This window comes from Macaca fascicularis, chromosome 2 (genome assembly GCF_037993035.2).
Source record: "Macaca fascicularis isolate 582-1 chromosome 2, T2T-MFA8v1.1".
NCBI lineage: Eukaryota > Metazoa > Chordata > Mammalia > Primates > Cercopithecidae > Macaca > Macaca fascicularis.
This window is the reverse complement of record NC_088376.1, coordinates 146,812,995-146,833,862: the sequence shown is the minus strand read 5'-3', so window position 1 is coordinate 146,833,862 and position 20,868 is coordinate 146,812,995. Positions and strand designations below refer to the sequence as shown.

Sequence of the window (20,868 nt, the reverse complement as noted above, 5' to 3'; positions counted from 1 at the left end):
GCTGCAATTTGAGAAATGTTAAAACTGACAATCTCAAGGATGCATTCCAGCAGCAAAAAAGAGAAAATGACCCTAAGGGTGCTGCAGGGAATAAATGAGGTTTTCCTTCTCAAAAAAAATTAAATAAATAAAAATAAAAATGGGTGGTTTTGTTTTGCATTTTATTCACAATCAGTAATATTCTCTTGCTTATCCCTTTCCAGAGCCAGGCACGAGGAACCTGCTTCTTTAAGAAGTCAGGCACTAGGCAGTATCAGGGGTTGACAGGTGGGGAGTGAGAACAGCAGGGCTGGAAGTGGAAGGAGGAGGAAGAGGCAGAAAGTGAAGGAAATCCTGGCATGGAGGGACACGGAGGAACCTGACTCTTCAGTGTCCCATCTGACCTCTGACCTCCCCAATAGTTTCCATAAATAGAACTAGATGAGGAGGCTGCCCATAGCTTTTTCGGTTAATGTGGAATTTCAGGATGCTAATTAGAGAGGCTGGGAATGCAAAACCTTTCAAAACAAAACAAAACAAAAGTTAACAGATCTGAGATGTTCTTTGAAACTGTGTCGACACAATTTCCCCTTTTATTCACACTCTTCATGTGGCCAGGCACATTTCTGGGACTTTATACATGAGGGATACACCCCTCTCACCCCATCCCACTCTTTCCAGGTGCCCAGATTGTAGAAGACACAGGCACTCCCCAGAATATCCTCAACGGTATTAAAACGGTCATTTCTGCAATCTGTCATTGGTAACCTGAGACTGAATTCTGTCCTGTGACGATTAGTTGATGGACTTTCCTATTAAACCAGGTTGGCTGGCACTTTGGTCATTTAAAGATCTTTCAAACAATTGAGAGTTTTAAAAAGTTTAACAGGATTTCCCTCCTAAGCTTCTGTGATGTTACTGCTTCAATTTGAGTCTAATTTAAGTCCCTATTTGGATTCTTCAAACCAAGTCCCTATTTGGATTCTTCAAACCAAGGACACTTGATATGCAGGACCTACAAGCTTCAATCTGTATTTCTTCACTTGATGTTCAAATCATTTGTACGACGACAAGGAAATGGAGGGATTAAAACAATACTAAGAGAATTCTCCTTGTAGCCATGAGAAACAGGGTCCAGAATTGTCCTCTCTTCCTAAACAACTGGAAAACCTGAAAAAAATCTACCAAACGACCATTTTCAGATGTTTGACAGCAGGCAGCACAGGATTGTGATCCTTGAGAGAAGGGGAAACCGATTTAATTGACTCGGTGGGTGCATTTAGATAACATTTTCTCCTGACTCAAGAAGTCTAAAAGGAGACATCCTAGCTGTCTTCAAATTGCTGAGGAGGAATCCACGCTGTTCTGAGATTCTAAGGGAAGATTCAGGACCAGTGGGGTTGAAATGATAAGGAAGTTGACTTTTCCAGGCCAGAAAGAGCTCAAATGGCCAAAACAGAAATGCGGAGAACTCCTCCTAGGAGTGTTTACATTATAGATGGATTTTTTGCAGGGGATAGAAGCCTGAGTTAGATGACCTTGAAGGTCCCTAGCAACCAGAAGACGATGCGAGCTCCTCTGAGATTGGGAACTGTCAGGGAATGGAGTCAGGGAACAGAGTTCTGCTCTGAAAGCTCATAGCCCAGTGTACTGCAGAACGGTTAGGAGCATGGGATTGGGATTCACGCAGATCTGAGTTCAAAGCCTGCCGTTTGGTAGTTGTCACCCCATTGCCTGCCTTCAGTGTCCTGATCAACGAAATGGAGATACCTAATACCTACCGCTTTGGTTTATTTCAACATTTAAATAAAAAAGATTTCATTCGGTTCATGAGTAAGTAGTTATTTTTATAATTCCCATCTCATAATGGAAGTCAGTACTGCTGCGAAAACACCTTCCAAACTTTGTTCCCCCACTGAGGGCCCAAGGCAACACTACAGCAGTGATGATAAAAACTCTTTCTTTGCTATGTGCTCCACAGAACTTAACTTTCCTCTCCCAAGGCTGCAGGGACAGTCTCACAGTCTATTCCCTGCACAACTCTAGAGGTGCTGTCCACATACATGCTGACATGAGTGCTGCCCAGGGACTGTGCAGTGTGGCAGCCTCACTCTTGTCCTCAGAATCATCAGTGGAAAAAAAGAAAGAAAACATCTGCAAATCCAACTCCAGCTGGATCTTATGGTCTTCCCATGCGGATATGAATACCAGGTCCTGGTTTTTAAGTACTGTGGACAGAATGACCTCTCTTTCTGTCCCAGGGGTCACTCTAGACCAAAACCCATCAACAGCGATGTTAGTGCAGTGCGGGGAGATCAATCCCATCCACCAAACCTTAAGGCATACCCCAAATGCACAAGGGACCAGCTAACCTCTGCCTGGGTCTTTCCAGAGCAGTTCTTGCTGGGCTGGGCTTGGTGGACTCTACCTTGAAATGGTTTAGGAAGCGCTAAACTCCTTTTTCACATCTTTACTCCCTCTGCCACCCTCCCCCAAGGACTTTTTTCATGTTTCTGAATTGGACCAAGCAGGAGTGCCTTCCCTCTGCAGCCATCCTTCCCTGACAACGCATACAACCAAAGCAGTCTCAGCGAAGAAAGCAACCAGGGTTCCCCGAGAGGACAGCCAAGTAACAAAGGCAGATAGGGACCCTCCTGACAAAATCTGTTACCTCCATGAATGTGGCTCGAAGCCCGAACATGTCCCCTTGCATCCCAAACATGCCACACCTCTTGCTGACTGCAGCTGGCCCAGGGACATCTGGAAAAGGAACAGAAAAGAGGGTGTTTTCCTTCCAAACATCTTGGACCGGAGATGCTTGACCTCTAAAAGACTTGGCATGCTGGCAAAGGGACTGTGTGGGGTTCAAAGGGCTTGAGATCAATAAGCCATCACAAACTGTTTACCAGGAACTGAGAAGACCAAACGGGAACATGGAATGGGGCCAGAGGGTAGGCAAGTGTGGAAGGGTGGGGCTCTTCCCAATAAGAATGCAATGGGGGTTCTTTCCCAGCCTCCAGTGCTGTTTCAAAACAGCAAGACTGGTTGGAAACGCCCTGCTGTGAGTGACCATCTATCTGTTCCATCCCCCACCCTCACCCACTCTCACTTGTCACTGGAATGGAATCTCCAATGAGTGTCTCCTCTCCCTCATTTATTTGTGATTTATTGATAGAATGTGATTAAACCAAAGCTACAGGCACAAACAAACGTGCATGCTGCCAAATGTTTATAGCTCCAAGCATAACTTAAATATTTTGCTAAAACATTGACAAATCACATGAACACTTAAAATGTCCTTTGGAAGGAGAACAATGCATGAGACAGGTTTTATTACTTGTTACCAGCCAAAGGTACCAAAAGTGCATTGGCTCCTGCTGCTGAGGTGTTTAGACCCAAATGGCATCTTCGAACCAGAAGCATCACCTGGGAGCTTGCCAGAAATACAGACCATTAGACCCCACTCCAGCCGGTTTGAATCAGAATCTGTACCTTAACAAAATTCCCAGGAGATCTTCATTACATTAACATTGGAGAAGAAGTGGGTTAGTAATATGGATCTGCTGGCTGAGAAACTTACCCAGCTCTCCATTGGGGTTGGGGTGGGGACGACTTGGTACAGGGATGTACTTTATTATGATTTCACCAGAAGCAGGGCTCAATCAACTAGTAATGTAAAGGGATAAGCTTCTTATCCAACAAACATACCATTTATTTAGCATCTACTATGTACCAGACACAGGAATACAATATAAGACTCAGGTGTGCCCTAGTGGAACTCGCGGTTAGCTAGGCGGATATGGAGAGAAAAACACATTCATCTCCTGCTCCTATAAGGGGCAAGTCTGAGGTAAAGGAAGCTGCCTGTTGTGTAGTAAAAAAGGCATGGATTTTGGAGTTTGAGAGACTTGGATTCCAAATTGAGCTTTTCAACTTATTGGCTGCATGGCCTTGGACATACTGAGCCTCAGTTTCCTTACCTGCCAAATGGGTACAGAGATAATATATGTAACATACAGGACCACATTAGGCACTAGAAATGGTAACTGTTCTTATTTTGCCACAGATTTTAGAAGCACAAAGGCAGGTGCTAATAAACTCATATGGGAAATATGAGTTTATTAGAGCAGATTACTTCTTCTTAGAGGAGGTGACTTTGGATTTGGGCTGTGCAAGATGGACAGACAGAAAAGGGGAAGGAGACGCCTAGCAGAAGGAAGAAAATGTGCAAGGTATAAAAGGTATGAGTAGGGTATACAATCTGAGCATGTCCTTTGGATGCTACTAGTGTACTCTCTTGGCGTTTAAGAGGGGAAAAAAAAAACAAGCAGTGAAACTTGTGAAGCCATCCTCATTGCCAGTGGTAGAATTCAGACATATGGAAAGAGACAACTGTCCTTCACAATACTTCTCTTCTGTACCAAATCTTCCTACAATAATGCCTCCCTCCCTGCCTTCTATTTGGTCACTGCTGTTTACACCATGTCCCCACACACTCTGTCATTTTGTTCAGTACATATTTACAGCTTCAGGGAGTGAAAGCCATGTTGCACATATGTGGAGTGTGGAGGGAAGCATGTTTACATTTAGGCCTATTCATGTGAAAAGTGAAAATTAAGACAACACCCACTGCTAACTCATTCTCCTAAGCTGGGGAGCTTTCATTCACAGGCAGGACTTTGCTCCCTAAAGCCACTGGCATATAACCTTGCTCATTTCCACCTCTCCTTCTTGGCACCTTCAGTTCTCCTAGTTGAAATGCAGTGATCTTTACACACTTAAAATTGGAGGCATTCAAAGTTTATTTTGGGAGACATACAACTTGTGAATAAGGCTTCATTGTTGGACCATTTCAGATATACTCAGAGGGCTGGAAACTGGAGAGGTAGGTGGAAGCATTCCCAAGTGGCAAAGCACCCTGCACACTTCAGCTTTATTGTTCTTCTAATGAGAGGCTGATTTAACCCTCATTCTACAAGGGGATTAGTTCTGATGCTTGGCTTGGAGAGTGGAGCTGCAATTTGCCTGCAAACTCAGAGTTTGATTTAGAAATAGTGACGTAGGTAGCATAGCAGGGCAGAGCAGAGCACTGGCTGGTGATGCAGGGGTCTGGCCTTTGGGTGCCAACTCTGGCATTTATTAGCTGTGTAACTGGAGATGAGTCATTTCCTTGCCCAGCCTAAAGCATCTCCTCTGAAACATAAGGAACTCGCCTGCACTGGGGTTGCCCACATTCTGTTCTGCAGGATCCTCACTTGGTGAGATGTTACAAAGTGGTTCCTGGTTGGGAGTGGGAGAGGGAATTACCTGATCAAATACAAATGGCAGGCACTGGATGTGTAGAGGCTCCCAAGCCTTTAACAGGCCAGTCTACGCTAGAAGCAAGAAGTGAGGTAGAGAGCAAGCAGATGTTTTGGGTTTGGAGACCCAGGCTTTAGTCCTGGGTTTTAGTGCCAGTTTTTCCCCTTTCCTCTGCTGTACTTGGGCAAGTAGGCTTGTTGAGTTCCAGGCTCCTGACCCTGACCTGCATCATGGGGATAACAAGAATGCAACCTGCCTTGCAGGGTTACCAAGAGGTTAAATGGGATGCTGCCTGAAAAGGGCTTGGCACACACTTATTTGGCACTGAGCGTTCTTTGTCGTTGTTGTCATTAATTACATCTTGTGAAAAAAAGTTTGAGAGACCCTGAATTAGATGTTCTCAACGCATTTTTTTTTCTAGCTTCAAAATGCTAGGGGACTTTAGAGGAACTATTTTTTCTAAATACACATCCTCTGTACTTTCTTATTCCCTACTTTTATGACATGTAAAAAGAGTTGCCTCTCTGACTAGGTTTTCCTACAAAATGTAAAAACAAAATAAGCTCACACATGTCCCATACTTAATGATTAATTCATTAAGCGAGGCCATCCCTAGCCCTTTGCCCTCGCGGTGCTCTGCTACCCATCACCTGAAGAGAATCGACGTTAAAATCTCAACAAGCACAAAGAAAGCCCCATGCAGTCAGGCAAGTGAAGATGCAGGCAGTCTGGCCTAGTTGGGCAAGAACGCTAAACTAAATGGAGGTTCGGGAAGTAGAGAGTTGGCCCTGGTCTCCATTGCCTAGTGGGACGGTTTCCATGGCAACAGAAGTATGTGGGAGAGAAAAATAAATGGCCTTGCAAGGAAGAAATTGATTCAGGTCATCAGGCCACACTTGCAGCTAGTTTCCTGGCTGACTGTTTAATGTAATAAATAGTCATTTGTCTACTGCATGCCATTCATCCAGAAGCCAGACAGACCCCACTATCTTCAACACAGAGAGAACGATCTTGTTTACTGAGAAGGGGAAAACATCAGTCAGCCACAGTTCCAAGTGAGATACTCTGGTTTATAAACAGTAGGTTTTTCTGATGTGGGCTCTGTCTCTTGAAAGACGGCACAGTGTCTCACAGTAGCTGAGAATAGAAGAGTTTAAAAGAAACCATCACTTAAAAAAAGGTTTCTTGGAATGCAGCATCTAATCTGTCCTTTCTCCCGAGAAGAGGAAGAAATGTTTTGACGATTTTATTTGGCTCGGGTTAGTAGGATGTGGTTCATCTGATATTATCGTGAAACTGAATGGTGGCAGGGACTTAAAAGGACTTAGATCAGACCAGGAGACCTCTGGGGATGCAAGGAGCAGGGGCAACTCTCAAGCATTTGCCTTCAGGTGAATCTCAAGGGAAGTCTTAGAGGGAAACAAATGTCACGAAGAACAATGTAGGGTTGAGAGGAAGAAGAACGTAAAAGAGAAAATGCAATCAGGAATTTAGGGATGAGCATGGGATTTGGAATTAGAAAATGGGGGTTCTCCTTCCAGCTCAGCTTCTTCCTCATGGAGTAACTCAGTTTCCTCCTCTGAAAAATGAATTATCCCTGCCCTTTCTTTGTCTCAATAGGGCTGTTGTAAGCAGCATGTAACATTAAAAGGCAGTAAATTGAAATAAGCATTTACCATTGTTAAAAAAATAATTAGATGTGGTGGCTCATTCCTGTAATCCCAGCACTCTGGGAAGCTGAGGCAGGGGGATTGCTTGAGGCCAGGAGCTCGAGACCAGCCTGTGCAACATAGTGAGACCCCCCATCCCTACAAGAAAACAAAACAAAACAAAACAAACTAGGTGTGGTAGTATGCACCTGTAGTTCCAGCTTACTTGAGAGGCTGAGGCTGGAGGATAGTTTGAGCTCAGCAGTTTAAGGCTGCAGTGAGCTATGACCATGCACTGCACTCCATCCTGTCCCCCCGGCCCCCTAGAAAAGTATTTAAAACTCAGATGTAAGGCAGAAAGGTGAGTGGCACATCCTTTCAATGCCATATGGAGGCAACATGACACTGGGTCTCCTCATCCCCATAGGATTATCTAGAGAAATTTACTTTGCTCAGCTCCGAGACTTGGTGAAGTAACATGTTAACTTGCAGATCTTGGTCCAATAGAGATACAAACAATTTCTGTCCTTTCAAAAAAGATAACCTCAAATGTTATAGTTTACTGTTCTGGAAGACATTAACCAGTTTTGTAACTAACCCATCAATCTTGTCCTAACATTAAACTACCTATAAATACCTAACTCCTCGAGAGCTTTTTAAACTGGCCTAAACATCATACAGGTTCCTTAGAACACAATCTTTGTTAAATTTCACTTCATATTTGCACAAAAGTCGTGATTCTACCTTTTTGAAAGTTGTATCTTAGTACTATCACATGCTCAAATGATGACCCACAGGTTTGCTTTCTGAGGTGGTACGTTCCAAATTGACACAAAATTCTATTCAAAGCAGACTTGTCTTTTACTGGTTAAGTTCTATAAGTATAAATGTTATTAAAGATTATTGGTCAACATGACTTGTTATTTAAAACAAACCCTCCCCTAGGGGTTCCAGGAGAGAAACTGGAGTGAGATGGATTGGGTGGAATACAATTATGGGAAGGTCTGGGAAGGGACTGGAATTGTATTTAAAAATATGACCCTGAAACTACTCTACCACCATGAACAACCCCAATAATAACGGCTTTAGAGTTTATAAAGTGATTTTACTTAGTAATTCTCTTATTTAATAATATGACTTCCCATTGAAGTATAATTATTATCATCATTATTCCCAGTCAACGGATGATGAATGACCTTGAGTCTGAGAGTGGAGAAGCAACTTGCCCATCCAGATGGTCTCCACTGGAGCTCCTTTGAAGGCAGTGGTGGTGGGGTATCCTAAGTCTACCTTTTCCTATACGGGCCTTTAATCAAAAGTGTTTTATCTTTCCCAGTGATCATGATCATAGTTAACATTTATTGTGTACTTCCTATGTGCCAGGCACATGCCAAACATTTTATGACATTTCATTTAAGCTTCTTGACAACCTTATGAGATAATTTCATTAGCCTCATTTTCAGATAAGGAAACTGAGGCCCAGAGAGGTTAAGCTCTTCTTCAAGATTCAACAGCTAGTAAGTGGTGGAGCCAGGATGTGAAACCAGGCAGGCCTTACATCAGAATTGTGCTCTTATCCAATCTGCTATCGCACTTTCCACCAAGGACACTGCACTTTACAGTTTACAAAGTACATTCACATCCCTTATCTCAGTTGGTTTTCACAATGATCTTAGGAAGTAGGTATTTTACATTTTGCTCATGAGAAAAGCCCCTAGAACTGACAGAATTTGCTCCTAAGAATGTAATTTACGCACATATTATTGCAACCCAGAACTCATGACTTCTTACTGTCCCAGGAGTCTCCAGACCCTAGACAGCACTCCTAGGAGTCTATCTCTGACTCTGGGCATTGGACCAGTTGGGTTCAAAAAGGAGGGACAGTGTGTCTGCAGGGGTGAGGGGTGCTGGAAAGGTTTGGGCTGGGAGTAGCAGGACAAGGTTTAGACACATTCACCTTGGTCCCAGGCTTTCTACCACTTGCTCCTGTTCTGTTCAATAAACTAAAATGTAGATGTCCAAGGCGACAAATAGACTTCAAGTGCAGGTGGGGAGTCAATGGCCAGAGGAGAAAGTGAATCAGAACCTCAGGCAAAGTTTGTGGGAGAAAAGTGACAGGATATTGACTTCACTTAGTTTGTCTGCTGCCTCCCAGGAAGCCTGAAAGGCCAGAGACTGTGTACGCTGAGGACCAGATCTAGGAGCTGGAGCTCACATTGGGACCCAAGTTGTGCAGATGCCTGGATGGACAGTAGCTTAGGGGACTACATGTTGAAAACTACTACCTAGAAACTGTTCTCACTTAAAAAATAGCAAAATCCATGCTAATCAAGAAGCAAGTCATTTCTGGGTTTATTCCCAACTCTTCATAAATCTGTCTATATTAAGGATACTAGTGCCTGTCTCATTTTGAAGTCATGCTGAATCACTTTTAAAGGAATAAAGGTTGCTGGATGTTAGATGTCATGGGGCTTCCACAATGTGGCCCACCTCACCTATCCAAATTTGTCTCTATTTCCATATTATTTACTGTTTTCCACCCAGATTCTCTTTCCAACCACCTGAGCCTCTTGCAGAACTAAATCCACACAAACTCTGGGATTTTGCTCATGCTCATCTAAACCGCAGAGAGTTTCAAACCTGCCCACTCCTTAGAGTCCATCTTTAGTCCCATCTTTTCCATAATCAAAAGGAATAATAGTAGCTGTAAAAGGACTAGAATATGTGGTTTTCCAGGCACTGTGCTAAGCCTGACCTTGTGCAAATCTTACAACTCTATAAGGCAGGTATGTTGCAGTGGTTCTCAAGGTGTGGTCCCCAAGCAGCAGCACAGCAGCACAGCAGCACAGCAGCACAGCAGCAGTGAACCTGTGAGCACTGCAAATTCCCAGACCTCACCCCAGACCTATGAAATCAAACATTCTGCAGGTGGGGCCCAGACAGCACTGTTCAAGTCCTCCAGGTGATTTTGATAAACAATTAAAGTTTGAGACCACTGATACATTGTTAGTGCTTCTAGGTTGCATATGAGTTAACTGAAGGGTAACTGTCCTGGTTTGCACTAGACTGTTTGGTGCCTAGGATGTAAAAATTTTTAGTATAAAACCCAGAAAAGCCTGGGAAAATCCAGTCTCTCTAGTTAAGTGTGGCTCAAAGGGGTCAATTTAAAGTGCTAGAGCTTAGATTTGGACACAGGTATCTGAATTCCAGATCCACATTTTAATTTAACCCATGCACTACAGTTCCATGCCAAAAAGCCTCTTCCAGATATTTTGGGGCCCTCACAGGTTTTTCTCAACTCACACAAATGTAAAATTACAAATGCAATCAGTGCTAGGAAGGAGAAACAGTGTGCCATGAGATTGTCCTTTAGCAGGGGATTTTGCCTGGTCTGGGTGTGTGAGGAGGGCAGTGCTCCTCAAATTAAGTAAACACTCTAATTAGCATAAAATCACCTGGGATCTAGCTCAAATGTACACTCTGGTTCAGCAAGTCTGGGGCAAACCTGACATATAGTTCTACCCACCTCCCAGGAGAAGCCATTTCTGCTGTCCCAGGGACCACACTTTGAGTATCGAGGGGCTACAACAGTGGTTCCCTAACTTGTCTGCAACATTAAACTCTCCTGGGGATCTTTTAATGCTTCCAAAACTTGGGCTGCACTCCAGGCCAATTTTGCCACAATCTCTGGGGGTTGATTACAGGCATCAGTATTTCTGGAAGTTCCCAGGGGATGCCAATGTTCAGACAAGTTTGGGAATCATTTGATCTCACCATTGTAACTTCAACTGTTCCAACTTGGACTTTCAGGCTCTCAGCTCATTGGTTTAATAATCTCCCTTCCCGGACCTTTGCGCACTGTTGGGAGGAATGTAAATTGGTACAGCCATTATAGAAAACAGTATGAGGTTCCTCAAAAAATTAAAAGTAGAACTTCCATACAATCCAGAAATCCCACATCTGGATATATACCCAAAGGAAATGAAATCAGTATCTCAAAGAGATATCTGCATTCCCAAGTTCACTGCAGTGCTACTCACAATAGCCAAGATATGGAAACCACCTAAGTGTCTGTCAACAAATAAATGGAAAAAGAAAATGTGGCACACACCCCCACATACACACACACAAACACACACACACAATGGAATGATATTCAGCCTCAAAAAGGAACAAGAATAATGCCATTCGTGACAACAGGGATGAACTCGAGGACATTATACTACGTGAAATAAGTCAGGCATAGAAAGACAAATAATGATCTCATTTAGAAGTGGAATCTAAAATAGTCAAACTCATGGAAACACAGAAGAGAATTTTGGTTGCCAGGGGCTGAGGACTGAGAGAAATGGGGGGATGTTGGTCAAAGGGTACAAAGTTTCAGTTAGGCAGATTGAGTAACTTCGGGAGATCTAATGTAAAGCATCATGACTACAGTTAACAATACTGTATTATATACTTGAAATTTGCTAACAGAGTAGATTTTAAGTATTCTCACCATGTAAAAAAATTAGTTTGATTAGTTCACAATGTATATGAATATCAAAACATTAATTTGGGCTAGGCTCAGTGGCTCACACCTATAATCTTAGCACTTTGGCAGGCCAAGCGGGGAGGATTGCTTGAGCCCAGGAGTTTGAGACCAGTCTGGGCAACATAGTGACACCTCATCTCTACAGAAAATTAAACAATTAAGCTGAGTGTGGTGGTTCACTTCTGTGGTCCCAGCTACTCAGGAGGCTGAGGTGGGAGGACTGCTTGAGCCCAGGAGGTTGAGGTTGTAGTGGTCTGTGATCGTGCCACTGCATCCAACCTGGATGACAGAGGGAGGCCCTGTCTCAACAACAAAAACAACACAAATCCATCAAGTTGTACCTCTTAAAGACATACAATTTTTATTTGTCAGTTATACCTCATTAAGCTGAAAAAAATTCCCTTTTCATATTCAGCTTGTGGACCACCATTCCTTACAAGGAGAGTTTTTTATAGCAAGTCTGGCTTTTGTTGTTGTCATTTCAGCATCAGCCCTGGCACAAGCCTGCCCCACAGGTTCTGGTGCCAAATGCAGTCATTCTCTTAACCAGACCGAAGGGAAACCACAGCCCTTCCTCTTCCTCTGAATTTCATTGGCTGGCTGACTCCTCTCTGGGGCGCTCATGGATACCGAGATTCTCTGCCCCGCCTGAGGTGAGGGGTGGTCCCCAAACCCTCCCCAACTCCAGGTGGAAGCTTGGACTGAGGAATTCCACTAGACGAAGGGGCCCAACCTGGGAATGTGCAACACTCAAATGGTTGCAAGCTGCATGGGAAGTCTTTTTTTTTTTCTCCTTAAGAAGTATGATTTTTCTGGGGAGTGGCCTGGCAGGGAAGGCTTTTTTCACTTTCCCACTTAAGAATCCTGGGGTCTATACCTACTATGTACCCACAAAAATTAAAAGTTAAAAAAAAGGAATACTGGGGTCTTGACAAGGGTCTGGACTTCTTCCATTGTTTGAAGCTCCCAAGAATTGAAGCAAGGACTTGCCAAAACAGGGTTACACAATCTTAACAGGGTAATGGAATCAACATACTTACCAGTATGATCACTGCCTGTCCATAACTTAAAGTCTACATTTGTTGCCCTTCCTGAAAGTAAATCCTCTGCCTGACCTCTCTTCCTGAGACAGGTCCTGTGTGTCACCAGAGGAGAAGGTCAGGGGGTTGGAAAGCCAGGGATGCTGAGGGAAGGGGAACAATGACTCTTTCCAGTCTATTTGCTCTTAAACATCAGGGTGACTTTTTGCATCCTATTCCATAATCTATATTTTTTCTGTTGTAATGTAAAACAAATGTTCCCCATCTTGCTCCCTCCAATCTTAAAGCAGAACTGCTGCTCCGTGTTTATCCTTTGGCTTCTTGCTCACTCATCTCCCCAAGCTTTGGGAAGCCCCACGCTAGGGCTTTAGGCTGTGGCCAAGAGAATCCTGTCTTCCCAAGTATGATATGAAAGAGTGAGACTTGCAGCCCACTTTTATGGCAGAAATCAACCAAAAAAACAACTTGGATAAAGTGCATCCTAAAACCACAGTGAGTTTCACACAGACAGCAACAAAGACCTTATCTGTATTAGGGGTCATACGACAGATGCTCTTTAGGGAGCTGTGTGTGCTTGTGCATGTGTGCGCGTGTGTATGTGTGTGAGTGTTTGTGTGTGTGTGTGTTCAGATCTACCATTTCAATTCCAGGGTTGCTCCTTGGGCATTCCTATTCCTCTGTCTGGACAAGCACAAATGTGAAGAAATCCCTTTAATTTAGGGACTCTTTTCCTGAATTGTGTAATGAAGATAAAAATGCACAGACTAAACAATTTGAGATGAGTCCTACTGATCTAGTACTTAGAATTCTAGGGATGGAAACTTTTGTTTTGTTTTGTTTTTAAAAATCAATACTATTTAAAGCAACAGAATGAGAACACAATTGGTGGATAATGAGTTGATGGCAGAAGTGCCTGAATCAGCAGCACTTCAGGGTAAAGATTCCATGATATTTCCTATTACATGGTTTGTGTGTGTTAAATTTATCTCACAGACTGGTTGTAATTGGAAGAGTCAGATGGATTTATCTCGTGATGTCAGGAGTTTCTGGTGTCCCAAATAAAGTTTTAAGCAAATGCTGAATGAAAGAATAGTTTTCACTCTCTATGTCAAATGATATATTCTCTTTAATTTTTAATTTTTAAACATCAATTAAATTGTTCGATGATTCCTTTTTTTCCCCCTCTCAGGATTAGTTTTTCCAGGTTCAACTCTAGGGAAAATTTGGGTTTGGGGCAAAATATACCATGTTCTCCTTAATGTCCCTCTCTCTCAACATGTCATGTCTAATGGGTGAGATTAAGTTAAAATCAGGGTGGTCACAAATGAGGAATAAATTCACAGAAGCCCAATATGCCAAGCTGGAGCATGTGAGAGGCTGGAGCGAAGCATGGTAGTCCCAGACCCTTTGGGGAACTGTTGAAAGGGAACTGTTGCTCCTGTGACTCCCACAGCAGCTGTCCCTGAAGTCTCTGTTCCAATCACTGTGTTCAGGCTCCTTGAGGAACAGAACCCTGGGGCAATTCCGGAAAAGGCTGGCCAATTCCTCCTATCACCTCCACAGGGCAGACTCTGACTTTCCTAGACTAGATACCCACTCTCCTCCCCGCTGCAGTCTCCAAGCCACCATGGATGCCCTTTCATGGAACACTGCTGAGCTTGTAATCACTTGTGTAGCTCTGCCTTCCCCTCCAGGGGAGGGGATAATTGGAGACCACCAAGGCTCACATCATCTGTGAACAAAAGGGGTTAATCTGGCTATAAAAACAGAGTAGAAAAGCAAATCCATATGTGGAAAGGGAAATACAAAATGAAAGCTTTCTCTGTTTAAGACCTTGCTCTTGCCTCCCCTCACCCCATCTCTGCTAGCCAAGTTTCACTGATTTGAGAATGGTTCCAGGAAAGCCAAAATACCCAGAGCCTGGGCCATGAAAGAAGTAAGTGTATAGAAGCCTGTGCTTCCCTTTGAGGGGTTGGGTGTTGGTAGTGGTTCTAAAACTGTACTCCACCTGAGAAGCTGACCCCACCATCTGCATCTTGAAAAACAAAAACAAAACAAAACAAAACAAAAACAACTCTCCTTCTAATTAAGAATCCATTACTGCAATCACAGTTCCCTCGGTCATCTGGTCTACCAACCGAATCTACCAGCATTGTCTACCTATCATCACAATATCACTTGGCATAAGGGAGCAGACACTGTGAGTGCTTTGCTAGCCAAGATAGGAGACTATCTGCTCCTTTTTCTTTTTCTTCTGTCTGCCTTTTGGATAATTTTACTCTTTTGTATTTTTAGCACTTCCATCAAAAATAGACGAAGAGGTGATAAGACTCAACTCAGCACATTTTTCAAGGGTTTGCAACTCTTGGAACAGCCTGATGTGAGGGACATTTGGACAGAGGAGCTGTAAGCAATTCCATACAATCATTCGCAGGCTGGGCTCCTTCTCCCAGTTGGCATGGGTGATAGCCTTTGAGAAGGGGAAGCATGGAAACAGTCACAGGATCTCTCTTTTATCTGTCAAAGGGGATGGAGTTGGGGTCACTTTGAAAAAGAGGAGTATGGAACAAGGCAAAAAGTTCCAAATTCTAAATTCAAAGATTCATTGCTGGGTGACTGGATCTGTGTGATGGCGCATGGAACATCTACGAATCTGGCAGTCCTGGCCCAGGACATGGACTCCTTGTTGAACATTCTGTTGGCAGGGCGAACACGATGATGACCGAGGGGGAAAGGAAAACAGCCTTTTTGGCTGCCAGCTTCTTGCTTCTTGCTGATGTTTACATGCCATTGTATCCAAAGCAGGCCCACAAATCTTATGTATAAGGGACCCCACTGGACTGAAGTGATAGGATTTTTAAGGCTGAACTAACATTTTCCTTTGACACAAGCTCCCTTTGAACTAGCTACAGATACTGCCCAGGCTAATGTGAATAGTGAATTGTACAAAGGCAGACTGAGAAAACCAGCTAAGAGGCAAAACCATTCTCTGCTGTTTATTTCAGAATTGTCCATGTTTCTAGAAAAGTCAACCTGTTATTTGAGGGGCTACCTGCTTAATTCAGTCAGTGAGAGGATGGTCCTCTGATCTCCTTCCATTTGTGGACTTTTTATGAATCTTTTGAGATCACTCAGAGTCCCAAAAGGTAGGCATTGTTTTAATTGCCTATGAAAGGGATTCCTATAGGGCAAAAGTTGACCTGGCATTTCTTGCCAAACTAAATGCTTCCAGAGGTTCCAACACAATCGTTTTTTCTCTTGGAGTTGTCTTTTTCTTTCCCTAGGTATGTCCTGCCAGCCTTTGGGAATATGTAGTAAAGTCACCAGCATCACTATGAGCCAGAAGTTATCCAACTCCCCTGGGAATCTTATTTAGTGATTTACCAAGTAACTTGAGGGAAATCAAGATAGAAGAAAATAAGGTCCCCATGGGGACCCCTTACTCCCCTCCCACCCCACCTTTCCTAAATTAGAACAAGCTGTTGGTGTCCCCAGGCCAGTGTCTTCAGGTTACACTTGGAAATTAAAATCTAATTGGTTTTGTGGTGCTTAGGTTTCCGCCCTTAGCAGACTCCTTCTCAAGGATACATCTGTAAGCTTGAGGTCAGCAATAGCTACTTATTATACCTCCCCAGTTTTATAAGATGCCCCTGATTTTAGCAGCCTGATGTCTAAGAATGTCATCCTGAAGGAATGTCATTTGGTGTGTGCGTGTGTGTGTGTGTGTTTGTGCATGCATGTATCTGAAATCCAAATTTGCAGCACTACTGATCTTTCCAAGGATAACACACTTTTATTGGAGTTAATTTTGGAAATAGGGGAGACATAACACACCAAGTTGGTGGATTTTTAATCTTGCCTGTCTGAATCTTAGTATCTTAAAAGGAAATGTGTTGTATAAATGTACAGCACTGTTATTAAAAGTCTTAAGGCTTTGCTTATGCAAATGCTTCCTGCCGGGAATCTCACAGGAATTCCTGGGTTAACTTTCATGACAATGGAAGCATTGATACACACACACACACACACACAGTCACACACAGCACACACACACACGTGTGCGCAGATGGAAAAGGATTTCCTTCAACCAACATTGGTGCCTTGATGGTAAAATATCACATGTGTTTTAGTGTAGTGCCTTCAGCAAGATGTTTTCCTGGTTTTAAACCAAGCATCCTTCTTATAAAAGACTCCTTTTTCTTTTTCTTTTTTTGTTTTTTTTTTTTGCTATCATATGTTTTTAAAACTAACACTAAATACACTTTTTGGTTCAGATGTTTTATCCTTTCCTTGATTTTCCCCCACATAATGATCTAACTGTACACACTATATATAGCGGATTCTGCATGTAAGAAAGTCATAGATCTTTAGGACTAAAAGGAACTTAAAGAGTATTTAGGTCACATTTTTCTAAGCTCAGTTTTATGAAACAAATTAGTTGCAAATAATTCACTTTCAAGGTCTTGTTTTTCAGACTCATTTGCCACAATTCAAATGTAAAACAGAACTACAGAAGCCAAGTTACTTTCCAGAAAATTATCTCTTGAGTAAATTTAGAATTATTCATTTAACCATATGTCCCAGGAAAGATGCCAAATTCTTGCATACCTCTGAGCCTGCCCACATACAGTTCCTTCTGTTTACACCATTTCTCTCTCCCTTCACCTAACAAACTTCTATTTATCCCTCAGACACTTCTATCATATGGTCTTAGAAAACCCTGTACCTTTTATTTTGTAGTATCCACCATGATGATAATTATTTAATTATGTATATAACTCTTCAATGTCATTGTTTCCTGCTAGACTGTAAGCTCTATGAGGGCAGGGTCCCTTTATGTCTAGTTCATTGCTCTGTTACCAGTGTCTAGAATAATGCCTTACACATAGTAGCTCCTCAATAAACCTTTATATAAAACACCTTAATCTATGCTTTATCCATGCCTTAATCTATGCTTCATCTACGCCATCATCTATGCTTCTTGGCATATCAAATCTGATATATGTTAGATATCCTGCATCTGAGTTTGATGCCCAAAAGGGGAGCTGGAAGGAAAGAGAGCCACCCTGTTTTCCTCTGGTTTTCAGGATCCTAGCCTCCTGTGGTTACGCCAGCCCCTCTGACTACCCCCTTCTCTGCCTTCCTCAATAACTTTCTTCTCTCCCCAAGGTTCTCCCACTGGCTCTTCTCCTCTCTTCTTAGAATCTACTCGTAGTTTCAACTATTCTCTCCAGCTCTCATCTTTATCTCCAGGAGTGTTTTCAGTTCCTGGAATCTCTTCATGGATAGACAGATGAGACTGCTAACTCACTCTCTCCCTGTTTCTCCTATGTTTCTGGTATCTTTGCCTATCCAGCCACCAAGACCTGACATCTGAATCCCAGTCAACTGCTCAAGACAAGGAGACTTGGAAAGAAATGCTGTCTTCTTGCTGCAGAACCCAGTTTTCCTCATTAAGTGGTCCGTTCCTAGTTTGTGCCATCCCTTGTGTGGTGTACTCAGGAGGCAAGAGATGACCCTCTGATGGGACAGCCAGTTTCTTGACCATCTGGAAGGGGACTCACTAGAGACAGAAAATCAGACTTCTCTAGAAAAACTCTGCTGCAGGCTTCTCTATGAAATAGAATACAGACAAGCACTGGGAAATTGTGAAAACTCAGGGCAATCAGTGAGTCAGTAAGCCTTGCAGCCTTTCCATGGCATTTCTGGTCTGGGATCATTGCTTTGGAATACCCCTTGATCCACTCCTGCCCTTGAATGATTTGCTGACAAAGTGTTGGGGGAACTCTGTGCATGTTGGAACTTAGCGTTGAACCTGAGCCCTGGCTCCATTTTTACTACCTGTGTGAACCCTGGCAAGTAGTTTCCGCTCTCTGAACCTTTTCTTTTTCTCATCTTTAAAATTGATCATAATCCCTATGAGCTTCAAGAGGTGGTTGTAGAAATCAAATATTTTAATGCATGTAAGATGCTTTGAAAACCAGGGATAATTAAACATTAGATGTTTATAAAACCTCATGTTCCTCCTTCATGAATTTTGTTCTCCATACACCATCTGTGTGATTGTTGACTTTTCTTTACACACACGTTTAAAAACATTTTTCTTGAAAAACATTATCTCTAAAGTGTATAAAAATTAGATGGTAACCACGACAAATGCAATAAATATGAATCATTAAATTCTAGCTAGGTATGATTGCCTTTTACAAGTTCTGAGCCTGGGAACTAATTGCCAATTGTTTAAAGTGAAGTTCAGCAAGTGTTTGGGATGATAAAGACGTTTTAGCATCAGATGGAGACTTCCTCCTTGACATAATCAGAAGAATGAAAGAACTGAAATGAGAGAAAGATGCTGACTAACATGGTTCAATGTTGTCAGTGCATGTCTGTGTGTCAACTAAATTCATCTTTGGACCAACAAGTCCATGACCCATACTTCTGGAACACTGCAAACATGTTAGATATAGATTAGAAATAGTACAGGTTGAGCATCCCTTATCCAAAATGCTGAGGACCAGAAGTATTTCAGATTTTGGATATTTTTCAGATTTTGGAATATTTGCGTATATATAATAGGATATCATGGGGACAAGATCCAAGCCTTAACCTGAAATTGTTATGTTTCATATACACATTATACACACAGCCTGGGGGGTAATTTTATACAATATTTTAAATAATTTTGGTGCATAAAACAAAGTGTGCGTACATGAGGTACATGAGGTCAGGTGTGGAATTTTCCACTCAAGGCTTCATGTCAGCACTCAGGAAGTTTCAGATTTTAGAGTATTCCAGATTTTCACATAAGGGATCCTCCAGCTGTACAGAAGGAAAAGGAAGAGCTGTGGGTTGAACTGCCCACATTTCATTCACATTCACCATGACTAAGTATGTAACCATGGAACTTAATCCCTCTGGATCTTAGTTTACTCATCTGCAAAATGGGATGATTGTAAAATTCGGAAAAAATGATGTAGCACAATGCCTGGCACCTGGCCTGTACTTGGTAAGAGCAGTTACTATGCCTCGTGCTAGAGTAAAGCCTCTGTTTTATCTTCACACATCAAAGGTACGACATGGTTGAAATTTCTGGTGTTTTGGTTCCGAGGAGTAGAGGACGACTAACAACACTAAGGATAAAACTTGGGGTCATTTTTCTTACTAGCAAACTAAAGAGGAGAATTGCAGTAATTAAGTGGATCATTCATATTTTAAAAATATCAACCAACAAAGCAATTTCTCCCTGCAAAACTTCGAATAGACCTATCCACTCCTTCAAGAGTGCTGTGGTCAGCATAGTGTCAAGGGCTTGGCTAAAATTATAAAGCACTGAGAGGTGTTGATATTAAGCATTTTTTTTTTTTTAAAAAGGAGTGCCAACTCTAAGTCTTCAGGATAAGAAGAAATATGATGAATTCAAGGCCTTCTCAGAATTTCTTGCACTTCAAAGAGCATGTACTTGGCAATGATTCCGCCACTTTCCTGAGTTTGGTCAACGTGGCTGAGGAAAGGCAAAACTCTTAAAATCCACGCAGATGGAACTTTTCCACTGGCCCTAGTTTGGTATAAATATTCATCAAGGACTACAAACTTAAAGTAGATAGCTGTCTGAGTTATAAGAGGTTTGCACTAAATTTCAGCCAGTTTTCAGTCGTCCCTCCAGCTCTTGTCTCTCAGGAGGGCCAAGCCTCCTGAGATGCAGCTGCTGTTGTTCCGTGATCCAGGCCAACCGCTTCCCCAGACCATGGAAATAATTGGAGTTTGTTCTCAAGAGAAGTCCATCCAGAAAGAGAGAGCCTCGAGGTTCAGATGAAGGTTCAAGTTAGTTGTTTGAAAAGGGGAAATGAATCAAGGCCTGGCTTGTTCACCATCCTAAAGCCCATCTTTCTGTAGACAAGCTTAAAGAAGGAGAATAAAACTTGAAAGCATACAAAAATTCAGGGTCTGGTTTGGTGCACTGCCTTCCCCAGTTTCTCTCATTTTCATTTCCTTTCCATCTTAAGATTCCTCCTAAACACTACCAGGCAGTCTCCTACCCATTCCCCCCGCCCACTTCTACTTTGCCAGTTCTGATCTTGGTGCAGAATGGGAAGGGACCACACTGAGGGGAGATTGAATAGGTTAATGGCCTGCCCTCCTCTATTCCACAGCTGTTTAGTTTTTGTATCCTCTGCTCTTAGGGTCTCTTTCCTTCTTTCTAACCTCTCAGAATTCCTTGTCCCTGTCAGAAAGGAGAACAAAGCTGCTCTTATCTCTTTTGATGTCTTTCCTTCTGTCTCCTATTTCCCAATTCCATCCCACTCCTTTTTCTATCCATTAATATCACTGAGCCCTTAACATGTGCCACCGTTCCAGGGTACACCCA

The 20,868-nt window shown here is 42.6% G+C and overlaps 1 protein-coding gene across 1 annotated transcript in view; it reads right to left on the bottom strand.

Moving 5' to 3' along the window:
* LMCD1 (LIM and cysteine rich domains 1) overlaps nucleotides 1–20,868 on the bottom strand; it is a 67,074-nt gene that overhangs the window by 32,584 nt on the left and 13,622 nt on the right. The window contains exon 2 of the mRNA XM_045385859.3: nucleotides 2,651–2,739. Coding sequence (XP_045241794.1) covers nucleotides 2,651–2,739 — 89 coding nt within the window. The remainder of the gene's footprint in view (nucleotides 1–2,650; nucleotides 2,740–20,868) is intronic.